At 40.4% G+C, this 24,826-nt stretch overlaps 2 protein-coding genes across 2 annotated transcripts; one reads left to right on the forward strand and one right to left on the reverse strand.

The window, feature by feature from the left end:
- Window positions 1-375: 375 nt before the first annotated feature.
- On the reverse strand, window positions 376-10,837 carry arhgap30 (Rho GTPase activating protein 30). The gene is given in 15 exon segments (XM_073490486.1): window positions 376-1,288; window positions 1,291-2,656; window positions 3,617-4,221; window positions 4,372-4,580; window positions 5,642-6,424; window positions 6,652-6,723; window positions 7,020-7,117; window positions 7,356-7,530; window positions 7,643-7,761; window positions 7,893-8,000; window positions 8,486-8,568; window positions 9,096-9,240; window positions 9,338-9,440; window positions 9,866-10,247; window positions 10,805-10,837. Coding segments are annotated over 14 exon segments (4,008 nt in total). The 5' UTR covers window positions 9,954-10,247; window positions 10,805-10,837; the 3' UTR covers window positions 376-1,234.
- A 2,624-nt stretch (window positions 10,838-13,461) lies between these two features.
- On the forward strand, window positions 13,462-22,023 carry LOC141017231 (uncharacterized). Its single transcript, XM_073491882.1, has 4 exons — window positions 13,462-13,771; window positions 13,874-13,995; window positions 15,259-15,337; window positions 21,125-22,023. Exons 1-4 carry the CDS (start codon window positions 13,558-13,560, stop codon window positions 22,000-22,002), a joined length of 1,293 nt encoding a protein of 430 aa, XP_073347983.1. The 5' UTR covers window positions 13,462-13,557; the 3' UTR covers window positions 22,003-22,023.
- The last annotated feature ends 2,803 nt before the right edge of the window (window positions 22,024-24,826 follow it).

Below are 24,826 nucleotides of genomic sequence, written 5' to 3' on the forward strand. Positions count from 1 at the left end.
CCTGTATATTCAAAGTCTAAATGAGTACTTATCTGGATACCATCTAATTACCATGCCATGAAAACTATATCTAATTAAATAATTAATTAATTTCCGGTGTATTTTTGACTTTTTGGTGATTTATTTAATATGTAATACTTTTATTACATAAGCACAAGCAAGCAATGGAATAAAGGCCTACATTCAGCATATAAGATGCAAGTTAAATGTCAGCAATACAATATATTAAATATGTGTTAACATAATAATAAAGCAATGGATGTTCTACAGTATATATGATACTTGTTGCAATAAAGTTTCAATGAATAAACATGAGAAGGCAAGAAATAAGTTGAGTTGTAAATAATAATAATAATAATAATAATAGGACAGACATTTGGAAACATCTTTTTATTCACATAATCCAAATAAAAGTTAGACTTTTGCAGACTTTATATTTATCATAAATGATACATTCCTTTCATCAGCCCAGTTCTTTCAAAAACAAACCGCATTTCAAACCACATAATAAAATACATAGACTGTATACATACATATACTTTATATAATTACAAAGTATTGTATAATTAGACTAGTGCAAACAAGAGTGAGCTCAATTTAAGGCTTATCTATTTAATTTTGCTCAAGATTGAGTAGTTATCAAATGATGGGATGTTTTGTTTTACTGACCTGGAAGTTGTGAAAGTTCTGGGTTTATATAGAAAGCATCAGTTTATCCTGATGGATTGTCAAATATTTCATCCTCACCATGTCTAAGCAGCAGTTCACCTTTAATCCCATCTGTAAATTTGGTTTCAGTTTTAATAACTTCATAGCAGGTAGCACAATTGCAGCTATTTATAAGCTTCCTGATCAACATCTTAAACCCAGACGTTGTTCGAAATGAATCAGCTCTGCTTCTAGTTAACCCAGGGAACTTTGTTGCATGTTATCCCCCATCTGTTTTCCCCCATTTCCTGTTAGCTCTCTACAGTTCTCTGCCTAACAAGAGAGAAATCCTCTGGAAAAATACTTTTAAAAAACTATTATCTCCTGTCTGCACATCAAGTTTGTGCATGGCAGAAAAAACACCTAAACATATTTAACAGCACTGCACAAACAATACTGTTGCCCTGCTGTCATTTACTATATCCTGAAAGTACAACAAAACCCTTTATGCTACAAATAGACAAATAGTTTGTACAGTCAAATCAGTTTAAATCAATATATAGACAAATAAAAACTTCACTGCACTTCATTCCCCCACTCCCTCTGCCTTTCCTTCTCCTTCTCGCACTCTTTCTCTTTGCCCCGCCTCATGGTTGCTATGGCAACAGCCTCATCGAAACACATGCTGAGGGGACTGTTTCTGCTCGCGTCCCTCGTGGCGCTCTCATCCCCGTCCCTCCTCCTCTCCCTCTCTTTCTCCCCTCCCCTGAGTGTTGGCTTCTCCTTATTCGCCCTGCCCTCGTCTAAGTCGCTCCCTTGATCTAATGTGAAAACTTTCTCCTGCTCGGCTGAGTTTTCTCTCTCTCTGTCAGCGTCTCTTCTGTCTCTCTGCTGCTGCTGCTGCCGGAGAGTCAGGGCGGTGATTTTGCAGTGCTGCGGCTTCGGAGGCACGACCGGCACAGCTTTTACTTGGTAGACTTTCGGATGCTTGGAGACGACCAGCTTCCTTCCGACTCCTCCTGGGCTGCCGTCACTTTCCTCACACTTTCTGCCCTCTTTTGATTCCTTCATATCAAGCCTGACTAGATCTACACTTGGTGGTGTTCTTGGTTGCTCATCATCTCTCTCTTTGTTCTGTTTGTCTTTTGAAATCACTTCTTCTCCATCATGATGCTGTGCTTCGTCATTGATGGCGTACTTCCCTTGAGTTGCCTCACTCATCTTTGGTAAGTTTGTCTCTTTTTCTTCCAACTCTTGCTGCATCTCTGTTTCTACAATCTGTTCTTCAGTCACCTCCGTTGTTTCCTCCTCTGAGTCCTCTGTCTCTCCTCCATCCGCTTCCACCATTTCGTCTCCTGAAACTTTTGCTATCTGCTCTTCGTCCTCTCCAGCTTTTACATCTTCGATCGTATCGCCCTCCCTGGCAACCCTTTCTTTTGCAGCCTCCCTCTCAGCCTGCTCACTTTCCTCATCCTCTATCACTTCACATACAACCTCCTCATATTCATCCCAAATGTCCCTGCTTGTCCCACAAATGCCCTGCTCTTCGCCACCTTCCTGCATCTTTTCTTCATGTTTTATGTCTGCTAACACTTCACAGCCTTCCTCAGTGCTTTGTTCGTGCATGTTCTCATCATTTTCTGTCATTTCCAGAACCATTTCTTGGAACGTGTCCTCTATCTCTTTGTATAAATTCCTGTCTTCTCCTTCACCGCTGTCTCTCTCATTCATATCCTCTCTAACACAGGCTCTGGGCTGCTCTGTTTCATCTTTGAGCTCCTCATGTGTGACACAAGAAACTGCATGACAAGGTGGATAACCACCGCGAGGATGATCAACCACTTCCTCTTCCTCCTCCACCGTGATGTCAGTCACAGCGCTTGATTCATCGTTGCTCGGCAGTGGATCGTCAGCGCAGCAGCAGTGTGTTGATTCATCTGAAGTGAGAGGTTCTTCTTTGTCACTTCGAGGCTCTTCCACGACACTTAGCTCTTCCTCTATCACTTTGCTGCAGATGGATGACAGATAGAAACATTCAAGACAGTTATAAATGCACTGAAGAAATACATTATGTTGCTTGAGACAACTGGTTGAAGATTTATAAAAAATTAGTACATATTCATTACTTATGAAATACAGTTTTGAGTATATAATAAAGTATTTCATTATTGTGACATTGGAGAAACAATTTTGTTATTTGAAAGAACTGTTTTTATTTCCTTGTGGTCAGCTAAACATTTAACTATATTCTTCACTGACTTGACTCTATTTATATCTCTTTATCATTTGTTGTATGATGATATGGTCTTTCAAATTATTCTAATGGCTTAATATTTTCTTTGTTAAAAGGGGATAGTTGTAGGAACTTCTGTCTGCCACAGCGCCCTTATTTTACCCTACCGTGGTGATAAAACAGGGTTTGTTTTTTGCTTTTTGCCTGGGCATGTTTTATTTTAGAATATAATTCAATAAAAAACAAGCAATGGTGCAACACATTCTGCAGCTGAGGCCAGCTGGGCAGCAGAAAAGCACCAAGTTCCTGCTCCTCAGGAAATGTAAGATATGACAATAGCCCAAACAATTAAAGATGTTTCAAACCAGAATGTAAGGAAAGGTTCAACTGGGCAGCCGATCACACAGAGATGTGTTGCTAAAAACACGTCACCACTAAACTGTTGTCTCGTCTCTTATATGTGTCGTGTTTTTCTCTTGGACTCACATTAACGCCATTTGGACACCATTTGTGAGAGGGCAGGTGAGACAAACCATAGCAGATCATAAAGATGTTTTAAATTCAGCTATTCAAAACATGTGTCCAGCAGTTGTTCTATATGGCATTAAAAAAAAAAAGTCTTACATAAACTGCTAGAAATGCACTTGCATGATAACTGAGTTGATGATATGAGCTGAGTTGATAACTGGATTGTTGTACATTTTGTGTTCTATGTTAAAATGTCATAATTTTCACCTTTGCCTCTTGTTTTCCAGTTCGTCTCTTCTCTGGTGAACTTCATCTTCCTCTTCTGTCTTTGTTATCTCCTTTTCTTCCAGTCCGTCTTCATCTTCTTTGTCTTTCACTTCTACCTGCTCCTCATCTCCAGTAGTTGTTACTTTGCAAGCAGGAAATTCAAGGTTCATTGAGTGGCATTCCCTATCCTCAGGGATCTGTAATTGATGTGCAGGAACTCCATCAAGAGCGTAACCTACTTGTTTATCAGAGTCTCCTTCAAACTCGGGCAAATTGCTTAAAAAGAAATCAGCGGGGAGGCTTTTAACATACATGCTCTCATCTTCCTCACTGCTGTAATCATTCTCATCACTGACATCCCCCTCCAGGTCCTCTTCAGAGCAAGACTCCTCTGGTCCGTGCACAGGTGAGGTTATGTAAGGCAAGCTGAGGGATTTAGTGTGTCGGCTGTTTATGTCGATGCTGAGCGGCCTGTGTGGTTTCAACTCAGGGTCAGGCTGCAGGTGTGTGTGGACCTCTGCAGAATGATAGGAAGGCTGAGCTTGCGCCATGATTTCATACTCATCGTCTGAGTGACCAGGAGGTTCAACGGAGAACTCGTTCACCTGATGGGTAAAGAGAGAAAGTTGAAAAGTTGCTGTTTTTATCCTCTACAAACCTATAATTTATTACCAAAATAAAATGTGTGTGTAACAAATGTTTTCCATCAACAAACACTGTTCAATCTTCACCTGCATGGATAAAACAACACACACCTGATAGGAGACACTGCAATCCATGTGGTCCATAGCGCTGCAGTCCATTTGGTCAAGGAATTCAAAGTTATCTTGAACGTAGCCGGACAGCCCCAGGTCGTCCCCCTCCACCTCAGTTGAGTTGAGAATGTCCGAAGCATCGAACACACGGTCATCGACATGCTGAGTTGCCTCCGGCTTGAAATCAGCTGCCGTCACCCCTTTCATGTCTGTAAATGAGGCAAGATTCTCTGTTCATTCTCTGTCCATTAAAGGTCACATATTATGCCCACTTTCAGGCTCATTTTGGGTGTCTACTAGAAAATGTTTACATGCTCCAAGGTTAAAAAAAAACATTATTTTCCTCATCCTGTCCGTTGCTGCAGCACCTCTATTCACTGTCTGTGTGAACGCTCCTGTCTCTGTAGGGCCACGCCTCTTGAAAAGCAGATGCAACAAATCCCACCTCTGACCACACACTACCACACCTGTCAGTGATGTGGGTGTGGTCAGAGGTGAAACTTCTCCACCTGGTGTTAAGTCACTGTTTAAGTCATTATTTTAATTTTTTTTGTATGTTTACACTTTTATACTACAATTTTACAATTTGACTATTTATCATCTAGATTTCTGATATCATATATCATGATATGACATAAGTTTTGTCTTTTCCTGGTTTTAAAGGCTGTGTTACAGTAAAGTGATGTCATTTTAAAGTGATATAACAGCCTGTTCAACTTCCTCTAATACTTGTCTTTACCCATTATATCCACACTGATTGCTATTGGTCAGAAATCTCATTGTGTTGATATTTTGTTAAAGTACCAATAATCATCCATACATTATTGTTTGAGGTATTTTTTCAAATACATTGTAATATTTGATTTGTTGCCCAGTCCTAGCATTTATGAAGTGTTTGTGAGGCGATTTTAAAATATCAAGATACATATATCGTATTGCAATCTTAATCTTAATCATTAAACAAATATTCAAAAGTTCTACTGGTTGCAGCACCTTAAACACAAGGATTTGCTTTTCTGTTTTAATTAATTGTAAACTGCTGTCAGCTGTGAAACGGTACTTCTGTTTTAGAATAGTTTAATATTACTTTATCCAGTAATTGAGAATATACACATTCATCTGTGTAACAAGAGTGCATTTTATCTTTCAGCCCCTGACCAGATACAATAAATGATTATTAATAAAAATAATTGATATTGAAAAGAATCATTAGTTAAAGCTCTAGTGTTTATATTAAAGGAGATAAGTGTTATGAAACAGGTGAAATTACCCATGTATTCATCAATGTCCTTGTCATCATCAACAGCATCTTCATCATTATCTTCCTCAGTGTTGGAGCTCAGGCTTTTCGCTCGTTGTTCTCTGGAGGCACGTCGACCTCCCGCCAGCTCTGGCTTCCATCTGCATTCCTCTCTTACCTCCTCCTCTTCCTCCTCCTTCTTTTCTTCACCTTCTTCCTCCTCACCACCACCTGCCACCGTGTTCCCTTCTGCATCCGCGCCTCCTTTCCTCTCCGTCACTTTCCCGCTGTGATTCTTCTCCTCTTCCTCCACCTTTCTGCTTTCTTCCACCTTCCCCTCCTTTCCTCTGCTTTCGCTCCTCTCCACCTTCTCTCCTCCCTCCTTACCTTCCACCCTGTCCCCTCCATCCTTATCCCTGCTGCGATGGATGACCCTGTCACTACCGCCCCCTTGCAGCAACCCTAATGCCAGGTTGGAGGTGATGTGCAGGGGCACAGTGACCATGGTGGGCCCTGTGATGTGCATGGCTGCTCTCCGGCCTACTTTAGTGGAGAGTCCTGGAGATCTGGACTGGAGAGTCTCATTGCCTGTGAGTCCTAAACCTTCAGGGTCGAGGGCGGTGTAGGTGCCCTGGGTCCCTGCACCCCCGCTCACTAACCCTGTTCCCCTGCGGTAGGTCACAGCATATTCACTGCCACCAATCGCACCGGTAGATACCGAGACGTCAGAGCCAGGCTGAGGGGAGGAGGTAACAAGGGGAGATGGTGTGGAGTTATGGGTGGAAGGAGGGCGCTGGGCAGAACGTCTGGTACCTGGAATAAAACAGGACCCAATAAGACCCAATGCTGCATTCACACATTCAAGAGACTAACATATTCTGAATACATGGGAGAAGAAACAAACAGTCCAAGGTGGCATCCTAGTCAGATGCTCAAACCACCTCAGCGCTAGCAATAATCTCTCCTATTCTTGAAATATTTACAGTATTTATTTATTGTTCTGAGAAAATCAGATTGAAAATGTGTGACAAGAGCAGCACCTTCATTTGGAAAGGATGGAGTGCTGAGGGAGTCCATGCTTCTTGCTGGTCTCAAAACAGGCCTGTCTTTCTCTGAAACAAAGAACCAATTATTTAAGACAAAATCTACAAAAAAAAACGAGTGAAGATTAAGACATAAAGTACACGCAAAGTGTGAAACTGATTAGTTTTCACATATTCAGCAGAAACAGTTTTCTTCCCAGATACGCGTGTATGAACGTGAATCAGAGGGTTTTACTGTTTAAATCTATTACTGTAGAATGTAGCAAAACAATACACACAGAGGAAAAACACCGCAATAAATTTTAAACGTTATATCAAGTTTAGGAGCAATTACCTGGACTAACAACGACAATAAGGTTTTGTACCTTTGGCTGATTGTTTGTGTCTCCGTCGTGGGTCGTGGAATCGTCCTCCGATGTTGAAGATGGACATCCACTTCCTGCCTTTGAGAGATCCTTTCCTCCTGAACGAGACAGAGATTCAATAATTCCCAAGATTCAGCTATTTGATTTAATGTCATCATGGCAGCAAACACTGTAATTATACAGCATTATCTCACCGCAGATAAATGCACACTTAAATCAAGCCTAACATGACATAAGGTTCTCAGAATGCCTGCTTCATTTAGACTTCCAGAGGATGTACCAGCTGATAATTATGCCCTCTGAAACACTTCCTGTCAGATGAATGCGTCTACTCACTTGTCTGTGCCTTCGATGATAGCGTGGTAGGGTCTTATAGGTAGAGGACCGTCTCCTGGACTGATGTGACCAAAGTTGGGGACAGCCTGAGTAGGAATTGATTTGAAAAATCCTTCCTCCTGATTGGACTCTGCAGACGGGGAGGGGAGGGACTTCCTTCTCTCAGTTGATACACCTGAATAGAGTGAAGTAAATCAGTGATACGGTGTGACTTGTACATTTGTACAGCGTTTCATGCAGAATGAATTAAGCAAAATAAAATTAGGATTATCAGGCCGGTGTGTTACCGTATTCAGGAAACAGCTGAGGGACGTGTGTGAGGATGAACTCCACCACGATGGACTGAACCCTGACCTCCATGAAGGCTGCTGTACCGTTAAAACCAGACGCCTCGATGTCCTTTGACCTTAACATACAGATTGATTGATGAATAAATTAATGGATGAGTGAATGAAGGAATAAATGCTGGTAAAAATGAAGAAAGAGAGTGAAGAGTTGCACGACACATATTGATGTATGTGACTGATATTAGCTAACCTGAGTAGATTAGGGGCCCAGACGATGGCCAAGTTCCTGGCGTGCATGTTGGTCTCTGAGCAATATGAGGCCATCCTGACGAGATGGCGCATCAGAAACTCCAGAGTCCTGACGGAGAGGAAGTGAAGAGTTAAAAAGATTTCATATAGAGCACCAGTCGGTGAGTGAAAACCAAAGAAAAAGCTTTCAAAAACAGTGGCTAAATCAGTGTTAATTACTTTAACAACTAAAAAAAATATCATACAGGTCTTCTCAGGACATAATTGGATATCTACTGTCGATTTTTATAGGTGTGCTACCCAACCTGACAGAATATTGACCAACCAACCTTTCTCTACCTGGGTACCTGGTGACAAAGCTCTAAAATCTACATATTCAGGAAGTTGACTAATCCTTAACTCTTATCCTAAATGGAACGGATCGCCAAAATGAATCCAACTAATCCTGAAGTAAAAAATAATGTAACAAAACTGTGAGGGTACCCACTGGCTGTCAATTCGTTTCTTCAAGCAGTAAAGGTTTATATTCAGGCTTAGTTGGGAAAACTGCATGAGAACAGTGAAAGAGGCGCTTAGTGCAGTAGAGGTGTGTACCTGTAATGTGGTCTTGGCAGTTCTTTCAACACATCTCTGATCTTTACCAGCCTCTCCTCCTCCAGCTGGATGGCCACAGCCTCCTGAAACACAGACGTGTGCTCAAATCAATATGCTGATACAACTGATGACTCATGTTTTTATCAGTAAATGCTTTTATTTCAGTTTCATTGTGGAAATATGCAATGGGGTAATGTAACTACCTAAACTCACGACACCTGACTCATGTACTGTACTTAAACTGTCAAGAAGAGTTTTTGCTTTAACGTACTATTATGAAGTCAATGTTGATTGGACAATGTAATGGCTATAAAATGGTTAGTTTTTACATTAAAACATACAACAGGCTTGTATGATATGAAGCAGTACTATATTACTATAATCTACCCAGTAGTATTAGTATCTAAAATTGGCTCCACATTGACAAACTACAACATTAAAATGCCCATTGATGGTGACACTTTAAGTACAATTTGCTGAGTCTATAATCATTGGGAGATCCGGATTTGTTCTGATTTATACTTTCTTTGCCAGGGAGATACTCTAAACCCCTGCGGTCAAGCAAGAGGGGCTAAATTGTGTGATATGTTTGTGTGTCTGAGCTACTCACAGCAAACTTGTCATACAGCTGGTATGTGAGCAGAGGGTTGGGCAGCTCTCTGAAATAAGCTTTACACAAAGAGCTGACGCAGTGGATGTCCTGCAGGTACAAATCTTTGTTCAGATCGGGACTGCTGTCGTTCTCAAACTCGCCCCTGGACGTACATCAACACAACAAACAAACCTCATGGAGCATACAGCGCTTTTACAGATATAGGTTCAAAGAGTTGCACAAACACACACGTAACCTACCTGAGTTTCTGTATGTTGGACGACACTCCAGACAACCTGTAGATTCCATCCACGATTCCATGTGTCTCCACAAACTCACTGCAGCATCGCAGGACCAGAGGAACTGAGGGGAACAGTGAGAGACTCAGTTTAATGAATGAGCAATAACAAGGGAACAACATGCAAAATGTTCAGTTTGTTAATGTTGAATATGTACATATTGTACATGTTAACACATACGTCATTATCTGTTCTACATGGACTCGTGAGGAAGACTAGTTGTGGTCGAAACGTCATGTCCATTCAGAATATATAAGTGCTGGAGGTAAGATAAAGAGGATCTGTGTGGTATTGAAATATTCACAAAAACACACTTCTGTTTTACCGGATTAATGAGGACATCTACCTGTATCTATACAGATTTTGTTAAATAAACATTGTATAGTTGTTCAGATGTCTCTGATTGTTTGTGGTGATTTTACACACATGTTGGTATTAATCTGTACTGTAATGAAGACAGCGGTGAGAGAAATAAGTCTGTTCACTCACTCTCTTGTGATGAGGCATTCAGGTGCTCCAGCAGATCACATCCAAACACCTTCTCTTTGTTCCCCCCTTTTCTCCGAACTCTCCTCATCTCTTCCTGTCGGCTGTTTTCACCTCACATTCAGACCGGCCCGAGCTGCTCTGTTTGTGCCGTCAGACTGACTGACTGATTGTCCGTGTGGCTGCTGGATGTGTTGAGCAACTCTGTTAATGTGACTCTGTAGAAGCGTCGCACATTTCAGAGACTTCACCGTGGTGCTGCTGCTGTTGCTTCTGTTTCCTTTGCTTCAGTGCATGTTGTCGGGTGCAGGTTGTTTCCTCTGTGAGCTATGTTGCATTAGAGTTGTCATGGAGTGTTAGGACATAGTTTGGTTAATCTTCCACCCTGCAAAAGCAGAAATGTCAAAAAGTTTGCAAACTCCAGCTTCACTTTACAGACAACACTCTCTCCTAAAATCAAACAACAAACTGCATTTAATCCTCAGCGTGCATATGTGGCTCTCCACTTCCCCCTGATGAACTCAATCTTTTTTTTTTCGAATGGAAGGCCACACCCTTGCCTCTGTACTTCTCCAATTCAGTGAAGTGAGACTCTGAACGTTTCACTCAAATCACACCAGAATATCGCTCTGGGCATGATGGACCCACTGAATCCTCCGGTTCCAGCTCCAGCCTGAGGGCCGTGTTAACTACAGACCGGCTCTATCCTCCATGAGCGCATGTCACGGCCATTGCGGCCCCTTTTTCACTGCAGCGGAAGTCATGATCGGAACATATAGACTCATACAGACGTTCAAACTCACTCCCCACCTCCTCCATCTCACTGACACCTGCCACTGCTCTCCTCTGGTCCACCATCCGTCCCTCTCTGTCCACTTTTAGGAAAGAGTTTCAGAGAAGAAAGGTGAGGAAATAAACAAGTTAAAAAGCGAGTGTTCCTACCTTCACTCTGCATCGGCACACAAGTAGCAGCATAAAATGATGACGCAAGAAACCACTAAACTTCCCCTGTTAACTTCCTGAGTGTCTCTCCTTCTCTTGTGCTTTCTCTCTGTATGTGGCCCACGGTTTCTCCGCCTCTGCTGATTGAGTAGGGAAATCAGTTCAGTGTATCTGTACAGTGCATCTATTTCCCTTTACGTGCTGTGTTTGTCTCTACATAGAGCGAGCTCCATGTGTGCTCCTCACCCTGACAGAAAGAAATGGACAGTCAATGTGCATAAAGGGCAAATTCAACTAATTTCAACCCATTTCCTTTGACTGTGTCAGTTTTACATCAATGCTACAAACCAGTACTGATAAACAAATGACACAGCGCCTCAGTGAGTACTGCAGAGGTGCAACAAAGGCTCACAAAATACAAGCAAAATCTCCATATTATGTATCACAAGTTACTGCTACAAAATGCAACAAACTACTACAAAACATTACCAAACAATAATATAAGCAGTGTTGTAAAAAGTACCAAAAATCATACTTGAGTAAAAGTAAAGATGTGAAAGTCACCCATGAGAACAGTACTCAAGTAAAAGTCCTAAATTATCTTATATTAAATGTACTTAAGTATCAAAAGTACAAGTAAAAGTGAATTGTACATATATTTACGGCCTGTCCGATTATCAATTTTGATATTCAGCATCTTTCTAATTAGCAGAATCAGTGTTTTTTCTTTTAATCCATACACTACTTTGGCTCTGATGCAGAAAGCAATCTGCAAAGTTACTAGTAGCTAAAGTTATCAAATTAATGTAGCGGAGCAAAAATTACAATGTCTGCCTACAAAATGTAGTGCAGTACAAGTATTAAGTAGCTGAAAATGTAAGTAAAAGTACCTCACATTTACTTAGTTACATTACATCACTGACCATAAATTATGACAAATTATCATGAAGACCCAGAAATCACACCACAACAGAAACTAAAACTATAACATTATCACCACTGATTTACCAAAAAATAAAAAGAGCAACTCGAATTTTCTGTAAACAACCACCGAGCATATCTGAAAGTACCACAAAATGCCAGTTTAGCACATATTACTGCAACGAATACCAATTGGATTAGCCTAAAGTACTCCACTACACAAAGTACTACTAGAATGTAAAAAAAGGTTTACAAATTACTACAAAGAACCACAATACCACAACAGAAATATAGTCCAGCCCTTTGTAAAAGTTGTAAATTCAAAATTTTACTCACGTAAAGACAACAAAATGTACTTTAAGTATCAATAGTAAAATTACTCTTTATGCAGCATAATGATCCCAGCAGTATTATATTATTACAATACATTATTGGATTCTTAATATGAAAGCAGTATGCTGCAACTGGTTGAAAGGTCCCCTTTTATTTGACCTTTATTAAACTAGGAAGTTACATTGAGATTAAAATCTCTTTCTATCCAAGATGGTGAGACAGGGTCAAAATAGCAGTGTCATGACATGACAAGACAACAACAACATCAATTTAAAGATGTAGTTTGTAATGGATCTGTACCTCATAAAGTGATCACATGTTTCATAAGGCTAATTTTCAAAGTAAATGAGGAATATAGATCTAGTGGAACAGAAGTAGGAAGTAGCATGAAATGGAAATTATGACAGATTATGGCATAAAAATATTGTGGTATAATGTGATAATCTCTGATAATGTGGCTCTGTACTATTTGTGGCACTTATTGCCTGGGCCTTATGGAAACCCCTCCTATAAAGTGTTTATACTGTAAGTTGTCACAAAAGGCTTTAATAATGTTAATACATCATTGATTTCATGAAAAATCCCTTTCATACTTTCTAATGCAGATGCAAGCTTTGGCAAACCAATAATAAATGTTCATGGATTTCAACTTCCTCATATGTCATCAAGTCTGTGGACAAAGATCTTTTTTAGGCTAATAAGTTGTAAATAAATTGAATTGGGTACAAATACTCATGAGGGTAAGTGCACCTAGTGTCTTTTTTCAAACCTGGCAATTCAACCTAATTAATGTCTTATAACTGATACATACTTCACTAGTTAATTAGTTCGTAGTTGCAATTTATTAACTACTTTATGCAACTACTAGCTTTACCAGGAGATGCTCTAAATGTCTGTCTCTCAATTATTTTTAATGTTAATAAAACTACAATAAAAACAAAATAATTCGGTTTATTAGCACTTTGTTATATTATCCAACATGTTAGTCACCTGGATTCACCGTGACTTCTGACTTCCACCGCTGGGGTCAAAATGCGGATGTACTCAAATATTTACGGTAATTCACCTGTAGCTACAAGTGACGCTGTTATGCTAACTTCGTTTTGTGTTCCAGTACGTCCCTTAGTGGCGGAAATAACGCTGAACTAGCAACCTTAGTACCTTACTGTCGTTAAAAAATACATAAAAACTCTCCAGCTTCTATCATTTTTATGGCAGAAGATGTTAAAGTACGTAAACTTAAAAGAAATTGCCATTTTGAAGTGAGCGGTAGTGACACCGCCCGTACGAACCGCGGGGTAGTCAAAGCGAGCGACCCTCTCCAACTGACATCCGCGGAAGACATTCACAGCCTCTTTTACTTCACCACAACACTCTGACCAGATATCTATTCATTCATCCTTAAAGTTGGTGACACACAGCACATACAGGCGCGTATAGGTGATAATATTATATATATTTATTTGTGTTTTGACAAGAGACGGAAATCTGTCGAAAAGATGGAGAACTGCAGCTTCCACAGCCAGTTGCTGTCCGTCATGGAGGTCCTGGCCAAGGCAGCTGTGGCGGAGATAAACCGGCGTGTGGACGACAGCTGCGCGGTGCTCCGGCTGGAGGTGAGCCAGAGCCGGCGAGATATCGACCTGCTGCAGAGGAAGTGTGAGGTGATGGAGGCAGAGCTGAGGAGGAGCAGGATGAGAGCCAGGAGGAAAGGTGAGGGGCAGAGTTTGATTTCCTGGATGGAGGGTGCCATGTTATGTCGCGTTTGTGCTTTTAAAACCCGGTGAAATGTGTATTTTTGTTCCTCTTCCTCAGTGTTTTATCCTCCAGCAGCAGAGAGATTCTCTCCTCTAGTCAAAGTAGTGTTGAACAAAGGCAGACCGAGCACAGACTGGGACAGACAGATGGATGCTGAGGCTCAAAATCAACCCCAACAGGTAAGAATACTAGAAAATGTCATTTTTACTTTTTATTAACCTGCTTTTTTGATAAATATTTTTAGAATTTCATCCATAAAATGCCAAAATATAATGAAACATTGTCTTTCATTTCAGTTTTTTTGTTTGACCAACAATTAAAAAACCATAAAATTCAATGCAAAATGATATTAAACAGAGAAAAAGAAAATCCTCTCATTTGAGAAGCAGGATCCAGAGCTGAGATGTTTTTCATTTTTTCATGATAAATGACTCAAATGTGCCAAACATAACAACTGGCCACCTTTTGCATTCATACTCCAAGCAAATACTGGGCAGCGTATCACCACAGTGAGCGCTAAATGCTGCTAACTGTAGCTGCCGTTAGCTCAGTTAGCCGTGCTGCTAGCGGTCTGGACTGGGAGCTCAGGGCGGTATTGTGAGAAAGGACAGTCCGGGGCTAACTAGTTAGCATGCTAACTTAAGTAGAGTGTGTAGTGTGTAGTGCCACACATTATATCGACATCTTTGATATAATACGAAAGCTACATTTTTTTCACATTCTGTTGATCATTTTAGTTAAATTTTAATGATTAAACTAAAAAATATTTTATATTGCACCTTTAAACTATTAAAATCACTACAAGTTGGGGGTTTTGTCTCAATATACTAACACAATAGAGAACATTTCTGGTATTTTTGGCAATAGAAGATTTATGAACTTAAAATAAGATAAAGTGCTTAAACATAAAACAAAATAAATCACCATTTATCAGTATATTTTATCATGACTTGAATTTATAAATTCTGCAAAAATATGAAAGTACAAAAACTTTCATGGCACTATTCTATTTCTTCATACTGTTTATTTCCATTTAATAACCATAATGTTAAGTCAGTTGTACTTCATCATTATCAACAACCATCGTTAATTTAGGGAAAATTGACTGAGCATTAAGCTCTTTTACAGCAATGCCCTGAATTCACATTCATACGGGCAAGATAAAACAGATACGGCAGTAACCATGGTAACAACAATAAATAAATTATTGTCAAACCTAAATGAGAGCAGGTAGATCAATAAAAACAATAACTAGAATACATGGCTGGCATAGTCATATGCAACAATAATATAAAACAATAAAATGATGGAATAAAAACATACTTAAATATAACCTCACCGTAGACGAGTTTTTCCTTTACTTGCACAACTTGTGTGTGTGCGTTTGTGTATTTATTTGACTCCACAGTGTGTGAGTACTAATGTTGAGCCTGGTGTTGCAGTGTGCTAATGAAGCTGAACATATACTGATCAAAGAGGAGCGAGCAGAGGAGGACGTGTGGAAGAACGAGGACAAACTGAGTGAGTTCACATCACACTTAGTTTCAGATACACACACAAACTTCCTCTGCTCATCACATGATCAGCAACAGGTGCGTAACAGCGTGTGTACAATTACAGAATATGTGACAAAAAATGCCCACTGTTAAGGAATTTCCATATGTTAAGTCTTGTAGGGTCATAGTCATAGATTTGTCTATATACTCTGCTCACCCAGGAGGTAGTTGGTTTAACTGCTCTTACATTAACACAAAAAACATCATTCAATCATAATCATTGCCACATTTTATTTAACACCTTTTAATGCTGTAAACAATGTCTCCAATTAGTGGTGAACATGAATAACTGCAACAGAGACCAAATTCACAGAACATCAGAAAATCAACATGAATAGTCACCTCTGTGTGTGTGTGTGTGTGTGTGTGTGTGTGTGTGTTCACAGGAGTGGCATTGTACAATCAGGTTGGAGTGTGCCTTGCAAACGTCGGCATCACATTTGTAGCATGTCAGTCTTGTTTTATTGTCTCTCACGGCACAGAGCTTGCATCGCTTCCTCTTTTGCCCCTGTCCTTGTTGGGGGGGAGATCCTGGGGCAGCGGCTGGGGCTTGCAGACTCCTAACCAGACTGACAGAGGCTGGTGTGCGGGGAAGGTTGTGTATCTCTGTTATCAAATCGGATAATTCTTGAGAGGATATGAAACTGTTGTAAGGACATAGTTGACCGGAATATAGGCCTCCCGGACTCTGCATCCCACAGACTGTGTGTAGCTTCATTGTTTGACAGATATACTCCTGCTAGAATCAACAGACCCATGTAGGCTTGAAGGTCTACCTGGTCCAATGCTCTCCACGTGTCCCCAAACACACGCCTCCCCTCCAGGTTTGTCATGTCCAGTATAATTTCCTCCATGGACTCTGGTAAAAAGAGTTGGAAGCTGGACTTGACGTCATCCACACGAGATATTGCATACCGTGTTGGCCCTGGCGTCATCCTTACAATTTTTTCAACACTTGTCCTGGGAGGAAGAATACCAGAGCAAGTTGCCACCCTTGGACTGGAATGTCACCTCAGGTGCCTCCTTTTCTCGTGCCTCTTCTCCAGGTGCCTCTTCCTCAGGGGCCTCTTCATCTGTTGACTGGTCAGTCTCATAAAGGTCCGGATCAAAATCAGGATCGATGTTGTCTTCCAGTTCTGACACATCCTCCTCTATATCCGGTTCAACTTCGATCTCCTCTTCATCTGATTCAAAAATTCGGTCCAGAGCCTCTCTGACAGTAAATTGCCTTCAAGCTGTTTTTTTTTCTTTAGTTGTTTCTATCATTCAACCTGTCTATAACAAATGAACGACTGTTTTGCCCTGAAAAGATTTTGATTTTAAAAAAATCACAAGATATATTGATAACTCTTAAAACAGAAGTAAACGTATAATTTACCTTTATTTTTACCTCACCTTTACCTATGTCGGCCGTGGTTACATGACCAGCACACACAAGAAAGCCTTCAAAGCTCAACATTTTAGTGGCAAAGAACAACTACTGTTGAAATCCTAAAACAATTATTGATTAATATAATTGATATGTAATTTTTCAGTAGTAGTCAGTAGTAGATGAGTGGTGGAGGAAGTAGTCAGATCCTTCATTTATGTAAAAATACTTACAACAACATAACACGTTATTGCAAGTAAAAGTCCTGCATTCAAAACCTTAAAGTAAATGTATAATCAGCTGAAGGTACTTCAAGTTTCAAAAGTAAAGCTTCTGGTTCTGCTGTCAAATGACTTGTGTGTGTGGTTAAAGTCTTAAAACAGTCTTTAAATTCTCAACAACTGACTGACAGACATGACGTTTTTTAAAATTTAGCAAATTTTGTATTTGCTTTTATTGCATGCTAATTTGTGTTATGATGACTTAATGATGGTATTATTTTTGTTGTTGATGGTGTTCCAGTAGTAGAAAGGCAATTCAGTCCTGCATATGGCCTGCTCGTGGCTCAGATCTGGCAAACAGGAGTGCCATCATTCCAGGTGGTATGTGGGCTGGATGAACATATATGGTGTAGGCCAGATCTGGGCTGCAACAATTTTGCTATCTGAGTCGTGCTGATGTTCTCATTTTTATGCAGCCTGAACTAATTTAACTTTTTTTTATTCATTGAAGAATTTCTTCTTCACTGAAAGTAGGTTAACCGGAGCACCCGGAGAAAACCCATAGAAGCTCAGGTACCTCAAGCTGCTGTACTTTTTTTAATTCATTGAAGAATTTCTTCTTCACTGAAAGTAGGTTAACCGGAGCACCCGGAGAAAACCCATAGAAGCTCAGGGGAACCCCAGATAGCAGAAATGGAGCGGAAACTTGGGCCAGTTCCAGTTTTTTGACTGTTTTGTCTTGGTGGGATAGAGGGAGTTGGGGGTAGCAAGATAGTTGCAGGATGACTTAGTTGTGTATGATGTAGGCTGGCAAATTGTCCTCAGGATCACTTAAATAACCCTTTGAATCTTTTCCACACAGAAGGTTTTTTCGGCTTCTTCATTTGCTCCACTAGGATGCAGACCCTCTCTGCCATATCATTCAATCTTGTTTCCCGAGATTTCTTCTCATCCCCCAGGGTGTGTTGCACGTCACTGAGTGACTGGATGAAGTTGGCCTTCTCTTCCTGCCACTCCAGCTCACGACTCTCCAACTCACTCTGTGTCTGGGCGAGTGCAGCTTTGCTTTCCTCTTTCATCTGGGCCACGCACTTCTCGAGGTCATTCTGGCTCTCCTCAAGCTGCTGTACTTTAGAGAGCGCTTCAGCTTCAGTCGCCTTCTTCTCTGACAGCTGAAACTCCAGGTCCTTGATGGTGTTCTTCCTCTCCATCTCAGCCTCATCATGGACAGCCTTGTTTCTCGTGAGTGTTTCCTTTAACACCTGCATCTGAGTTTCTAAAGCCTCATTCTCGCTCTGAAGCTTGGTGATGCATTCTGCCTCCTTCTCCTGCCACTGCAGCTCAAGTCTCTCCAACAGACTCTGTGTCTGGGCGAATGCAGCTTCTTGTTCCTCGTTCATCTGGGCCACGTACTTGTAAAGGTCATTCTGACTCTCTTTTTGCTGCTGAAGAGCCTCCTCAAGTTGCTGTATTTTAGAGAGCGCTTCAGCTTCAGTCGCCTTCTTCTCTGACAGCTGAAACTCCAGGTCCTTGATGGTGTTCTTCCTCTCCATCTCAGCCTCATCATGGACAGCCTTGTTTCTCGTGAGTGTTGCCTTAAACACCGGCATCTGAGTTTCTAAAGCCTCATTCTCGCTCTGAAGCTTGGCAATGCGCTCTGCCTCCTTCTCCTGCCACTGCAGCTCAAGACTCTCCAACAGACTCTGTGTCTGGGCGAATGCAGCTTCTTGTTCCTCGTTCATCTGGGCCACGTACTTGTAAAGGTCATTCTGGCTCTCTTTTTGCTGCTGAAGAGCCTCCTCAAGCTGCTGTATTTTAGAGAGCGCTTCAGCTTCAGTCGCCTTCTTCTCTGACAGCTGAAACTCCAGGTCCTTGATGGTGTTCTTCCTCTCCATCTCAGCCTCATCATGGACAGCCTTGTTTCTCGTGAGTGTTTCCTTTAACACCTGCATCTGAGTTTCTAAAGCCTCATTCTCGCTCTGAAGCTTGGTGATGCATTCTGCCTCCTTCTCCTGCCACTGCAGCTCAAGTCTCTGCAACAGACTCTGTGTCTGGGCAAATACAGCTTCTTGTTCCTCGTTCATCTGGGCCACGTACTTGTAAAGGTCATTCTGGCTCTCTTTTTGCTGCTGAAGAGTCGCCTTCTTCTCTGACAGCTGAAACTCCAGGTCCTTGATGGTGTTCTTCCTCTCCATCTCAGCCTCATCATGGACAGCCTTGTTTCTCGTGAGTGTTTCCTTTAACACCTGCATCTGAGTTTCTAAAGCCTCATTCTTGCTCTGAAGCTTGGCAATGCACTCTGCCTCTCTGTTTATGAGCTGGTGAAAATCTAGCTCAGAGATGCAGATCATGGTCTGCTCTGTCTCACTGGTCCCAAGCTGCGGAACCTGAAACTGAGGGACATGAAAGGTGGCCTGCTGGGGTGAAGCCCTGACCCCATTATAGGACTTGATCTTGCCAGCATGGTTTGGTTTTGCATGCTGGGTGTTGTAGGGGCGTGGTGCTGTCCAAAGTTTTTTGCTTTGGACTGGGCCCCTTTTAAAATCAGTGTCCTCAACTGCACCTGAATGTTGTGTCTCAGGGTTGCAGTGTGGTGGTGGTTGCCTTCTGAAAATGCGATATTTGGGCATTTTAACAGACTTCTTGGCATGATGCTGATGTTCCACAGTCTGTGGAGGTTCCCTCCTAGACATAGCAGCCTCGTGCTGCTTGCGGAGTACAGTCATCCTTAAGTCGTTCATCTCTCTGTTCTTGTTTGTTGCTTTCTCAGTAGTGGAAAGTTGGCGATTTATGTCGGCTCTGTCGATCCCTCTGTGTCTGTTCCTATAGCTCCTATATATATATATGGATCAAAGGCAATATTCTATAATGTGTTCTTTGGATCAAAGGCAATATTCTTTAATGTGTTCTTTGGATCAAAGGCAATATTCTAGAATGCGTCCTTTGATGGAGAACCCTAACCCCCTAACCCTAAATACAACAGAATGTTTTTTTTTAAAGTATCCATTGTTTTTACCATGGCAACCATGTGGAAACACTCAAGATGGCCGCTTGAGTGGACATTCACAATAAACCGAATCAGTATGACGTTGTGGTAACAACAACAGCTACATCCGGATAGAAAACTGGCTGTTGATTTGCATTGTGCAGATATGTGAAATTGGCAAACTTGTTTAATTGTGTTGTCATTTTCAGCCATAATTGTAAGATTTAAAGATATATAGTAACACACTTTGGCCCTTTCTGACATTTCATTGGCTGACCTTTCTGTGCTTATTGAATTAACTTTCGTGACTAGTTATTTTCAGATTATTATTCATACCCTTCTGTGCAGTGAAAACCATTGTATGTCCCAATGTGTTGATTTTTAATGTTTTTATGATAAAATGAAGTATGAAGTGTTCCTTTATGTGCTGAGAAGATTCTTCTTCTTAAGATAATAAACTCTTTATAAAATCCTCAGGGATTAGCTGGAAACTGCATCATCAAAAAGATGCAATCAAGCTGTTTGTCTGACACCATGACACGTTCACTTTAAGGAGATATGTGGTTCTCAGTTGTGCAGCATTCATGATGATGTTATAGGTTAACAGTAGGCCTAGACCATAAACATCTACAGCAGTAAAAGGCAACATACACATTAATGAAGCATTAATTAGATATAATAGTAAAAAACTGGCAGGGACAATGTTACTGCACTACGAACTTATAGTAGGCTCTTTAATGTTGCTGATAATACTGACATGACTCTTACCTGCAGTTGAGTACTTTCACAGTTTGGTATTAACAGGCTAATTCTACTTAAGTAAAAAATCTGAACACTTTTTCCACAACTGATGATAAGTTAACCTTCACTATATCTCATACAAGACACATTGGCGCATGATAGAACAAACTCCATATTCTCCCATCCAGTGCTACAAGACTTAGGTAAGCACGTTTCCACAGTGACTATGGATAAGAACCTCATACAACCCCACATCAAAATACCTAACTATCACTTTAATATTTAAGAACTTCAGCTGCAACAACAAATTGCTGTGCTGTTTTAATGGCTGATGAGTTTGTTGCTCTTTAGTAATAAAAGATGACCATAGATTTGAGAAGAGATTTGTTAGATTTAGAGCTTGAGAATGATGTGTGCTTCCTGTGCTTTCTTTAGTCTCTGAGGCCGAGCAGCCGCAGTGTTTCGAAGCCTCACAACCTGCCCAGACCAACAGCTTTGTAGAGTGTCACCACTCAGCTGAGAACCCGGACGACCCTGGATCTTTGGTTTCCCCAACAGACGGGTACAACCAAATCAAGGCAGAGCTCGTAGTGAAACACGAGAGAGAGGAAGAGCCAGATGAGAACGCAGCTCCTCTTGTTTCAGCCCACAAGTTTGTGATAGATGAAGGTGACGGACAGCTGTGGACGTCGGATCTGTGCAGAGAAACTGCTGATGCAAACTTCTCGTATGCTGAGCAAGAGTTTGATTCAGTTCCCTCTGTGTTCCCATCTCAAAGTGGATCACATTCAGTCATGGTCAGTGCAGCACGAGCAAAAAGACGAGCCAGAACTTTTGGATGTAAGAGACCACAACCAGATGAAGCACTCAACGCTTTATCTCAGATCAACACCATGGATCAGTGCTCGATTCCTCAGCAATCACAGCATCAGTACAGAGACTCTGCGGCTCACATGAGGAACCCACACGAGGATCCACCAAACGCAGCGGCCTCTTCTTTCTGCCGCAGCAGCTTCGGCCTGGCGAGAAGGATGAGAACGCCCTGGAGGTCCGGCATCGGCGAGAAGAGGTTCAGCTGCACGTACTGCAACAAAAACTTCATGAGGTTCAGTCAGCTCAAAGAGCACCTGAGGAGTCACACGGGGGAGAAACCGTTCAGCTGCCAGCAGTGCGGCAGGAGCTTTACCAAACAGTGCAACCTCATCAGACACGCAGTGGTCCACAGCGGGGAGAAGCCCTACGAGTGCTCGCTGTGTGGGAAGTGCTTCACCCAGCGCTCCAGCCTCAAGTCCCATCAGAAGACAGCACACTGATTTTACAGGGCTTTATTTTACATTATATGAGAAACATTCCCTCTGTTTTTATAAAAGGTCTTTGACTTGAGGAAAAAGATACAGTATATTGATACAATTGTTTTGTTTTTTATTGTATGTTTTTGTGTTTAAAACAGTTTAATTTTATAATATTTAATATAACATTGATATATTGACTAGTTTGGAATTGTTATACCATGATTAAGCTATAAGGGCCATACTGGTGTGGTTAAAAATGTAACTACTAATCATATATACGTCAAATTATTGCAATTTTTTCTTGTATTTGTCCTACTGCCCTCGGCAGCCATTCATCTCCATCATTTTCCTGAAAGTATGAAAAACAGATAGTGGACTCGTGAACCATCACACTGAGTAACCAATTCTTTACTTTGTTATCCCTCACGAGTATAAATAGGATATTGTATTATATTATATTATACATAATATTATATTATATATAAGTATAGTGATGGTGGACTGAAAATGGAACAAAAATACATTTAAATATGTAAACTAAGTGGTCTGGTAAATGGTCAGTGTATCTGAACTGTAGGAAATGGGCCAAAACATGCAAATTCTGGTATGGTCCTTTAAATGTGTATCATCTGGTTCTGAAAGGTTTATTTGACTGTTACAAAACAGAAACAAATACTCATATGAATGTGAAGATTTATTAATAAAAATTACGTGTGTATAAATAACTTTGGAAACAGTCATATTGTCACTTGATATTGTTGTTTTACATGTTGTGTTGCTGTAATCCACAATGATGAACATAATTAGACTCCTCCTTTGATACAAACCCTAACTAAAGAATTAGAGATAAAAAGTTAAGTTTTATTCTGCAGCAGACAGATGTTTTTTCATCCAGATGGACAAAAGAGTCTTAAAAGATTTTGGAAATACGTTCAACATTGCAGTCAGTTTCATCAAATTACCTCTTGGGTTTTTTTAAGATCAACAGCGCCCGATCATCCAGGAAAAATTATGCTTATATCGAGCTGTGTTAACATGAACCCCAATATTCTACTAATAATCAGAATAGTAGTCCATTTAAAACAAAAATGACTTAAAAAGTGCATGTGGCATAACATAGTCCCCTTATATCAGAACAAACCAAATTCCATTCAAAAATCTGTCATTTTTATAGGTGTGCCTTATTGGCCATTGTATGTTGGCAGATTAGACACTTTAGACTATGTGGAACCACTTTGTGCATGTCAAAAGCTTTTGACATGCACAAACTTTGACATACTTCTCAGCTTTTGAGATATGAGAGAACCCCATCTGTCCCAATGATGTCCACATGATCAAAGGTTTTTAAAAAACAAATGTGAATGAGAGACAAACACAAGGAAAACTCAGGGAAGCTTTGTTAATCGATCAGCAAAAACATCTCAATCTGTATTCATCAGGGCAGGAAACACAAACTTTGTACACAAATATACAAATGTAAGACATTAAAAATGCTTTCTCATAAATATCAAATCCTTTATGCTGTAAAACACTGTCATCAAAGTTACACTGGTTGCATAGAAAAGTAGTGATAAGTAGTTCAGAGGGGATCACTGTTTATATCACTGTACAAGTGCATTTTAGTTCCTATTGAAGTGATCATCACCAGACTGTAACAAGAGCATCATGAGGAAGTGCTGGAGCAGAGGCAAACATGGTTCAACAATATAAATCTAATTTTATAACAGTCGTTTAGTTTGTACACTGAAAACATTCAGACCAACACTGAAAGCAGCTTTGATGTTAAAAAAACCTTCCAAACAAGAAGAGCCTTTACTCCAACCTGTGACATCCTCTCTCATCTCACCCATAATCTGTGACTTGTGTTAATGAAAGTAGAAAATGTCATAAGAACAATTTAAAATGACAAAGTAAAACCACAAGTTAGCGGCTACCACATGAGGGAGTGTGTCAGAGTATCCTGCTGTGAGTCATTTAGCTTCACATTAGAAGGAAATCTCAATTCACAGGAAATGTGCCCCATATAGAAAAGAAAATAAACACTGAATGTTAAAGTGTTATCTTGCCATTTGAACTTAATAAAGTAAATTTATTGATAGAACAAACATTTCCAGATGTTACTCAACCAAAGCTGTAGCTGAGCCATGTGCTCCTTTTAAGTAAAACTGAAGTTTCATTTGAGTCTTAAGTTCACGGGTTTCTGTTTCTTTAAGATGCTTGGGCTGAGATGGAATTAAATCTAGTGGAGTCTGTGTGGAATTTTACCTAAATTATTGCTAAAAGAAATTCATTATAATTTTTTATAATTTTAACTTCCTCTTATGCATGCAACAGTACAAAAGTGATGGTAGCAGGCTGCATACACGTCACAGTCATACCAGGAAAGACTCGCCTCAACAAACAATGAGCTCACAGCAACATTTGAAAAAAAAAAAAAAAGTTTTATAACACTGTTTCAGGAGGTTTTTACAGATTTTTGACACAGTGAATTATCCTTTTTTCAGTATAATTAAAATAACTGTTTGTCTTCATTGTAAGTTTGGCATAACATATCATTTTTTCATCTTCAGGAAGCTTTTCATACATTTTAGTTTTGACTTTGAAGCGAGACTATCTAAGTTTTACAAAACAGTGTGGCCATAAGTGGTAATGACAGCATGATGGCACATTGAATTTAATTAATTTCTGAAGATTTTATGAGTTGAAATGCTTGAATGAAAGCATTCTTAAGGGTTCTGGTTGGCTCTGTAACAGGTGTAAAATGATACATGTCAAATGAGGTGCTGCTAAATGACACAAACGTTATGTGGAGCATTTAACAGTAATTGCAGGTCTGCTGGTGTGG

Source organism: Pagrus major, chromosome 21 (genome assembly GCF_040436345.1).
Source record: "Pagrus major chromosome 21, Pma_NU_1.0".
NCBI lineage: Eukaryota > Metazoa > Chordata > Actinopteri > Spariformes > Sparidae > Pagrus > Pagrus major.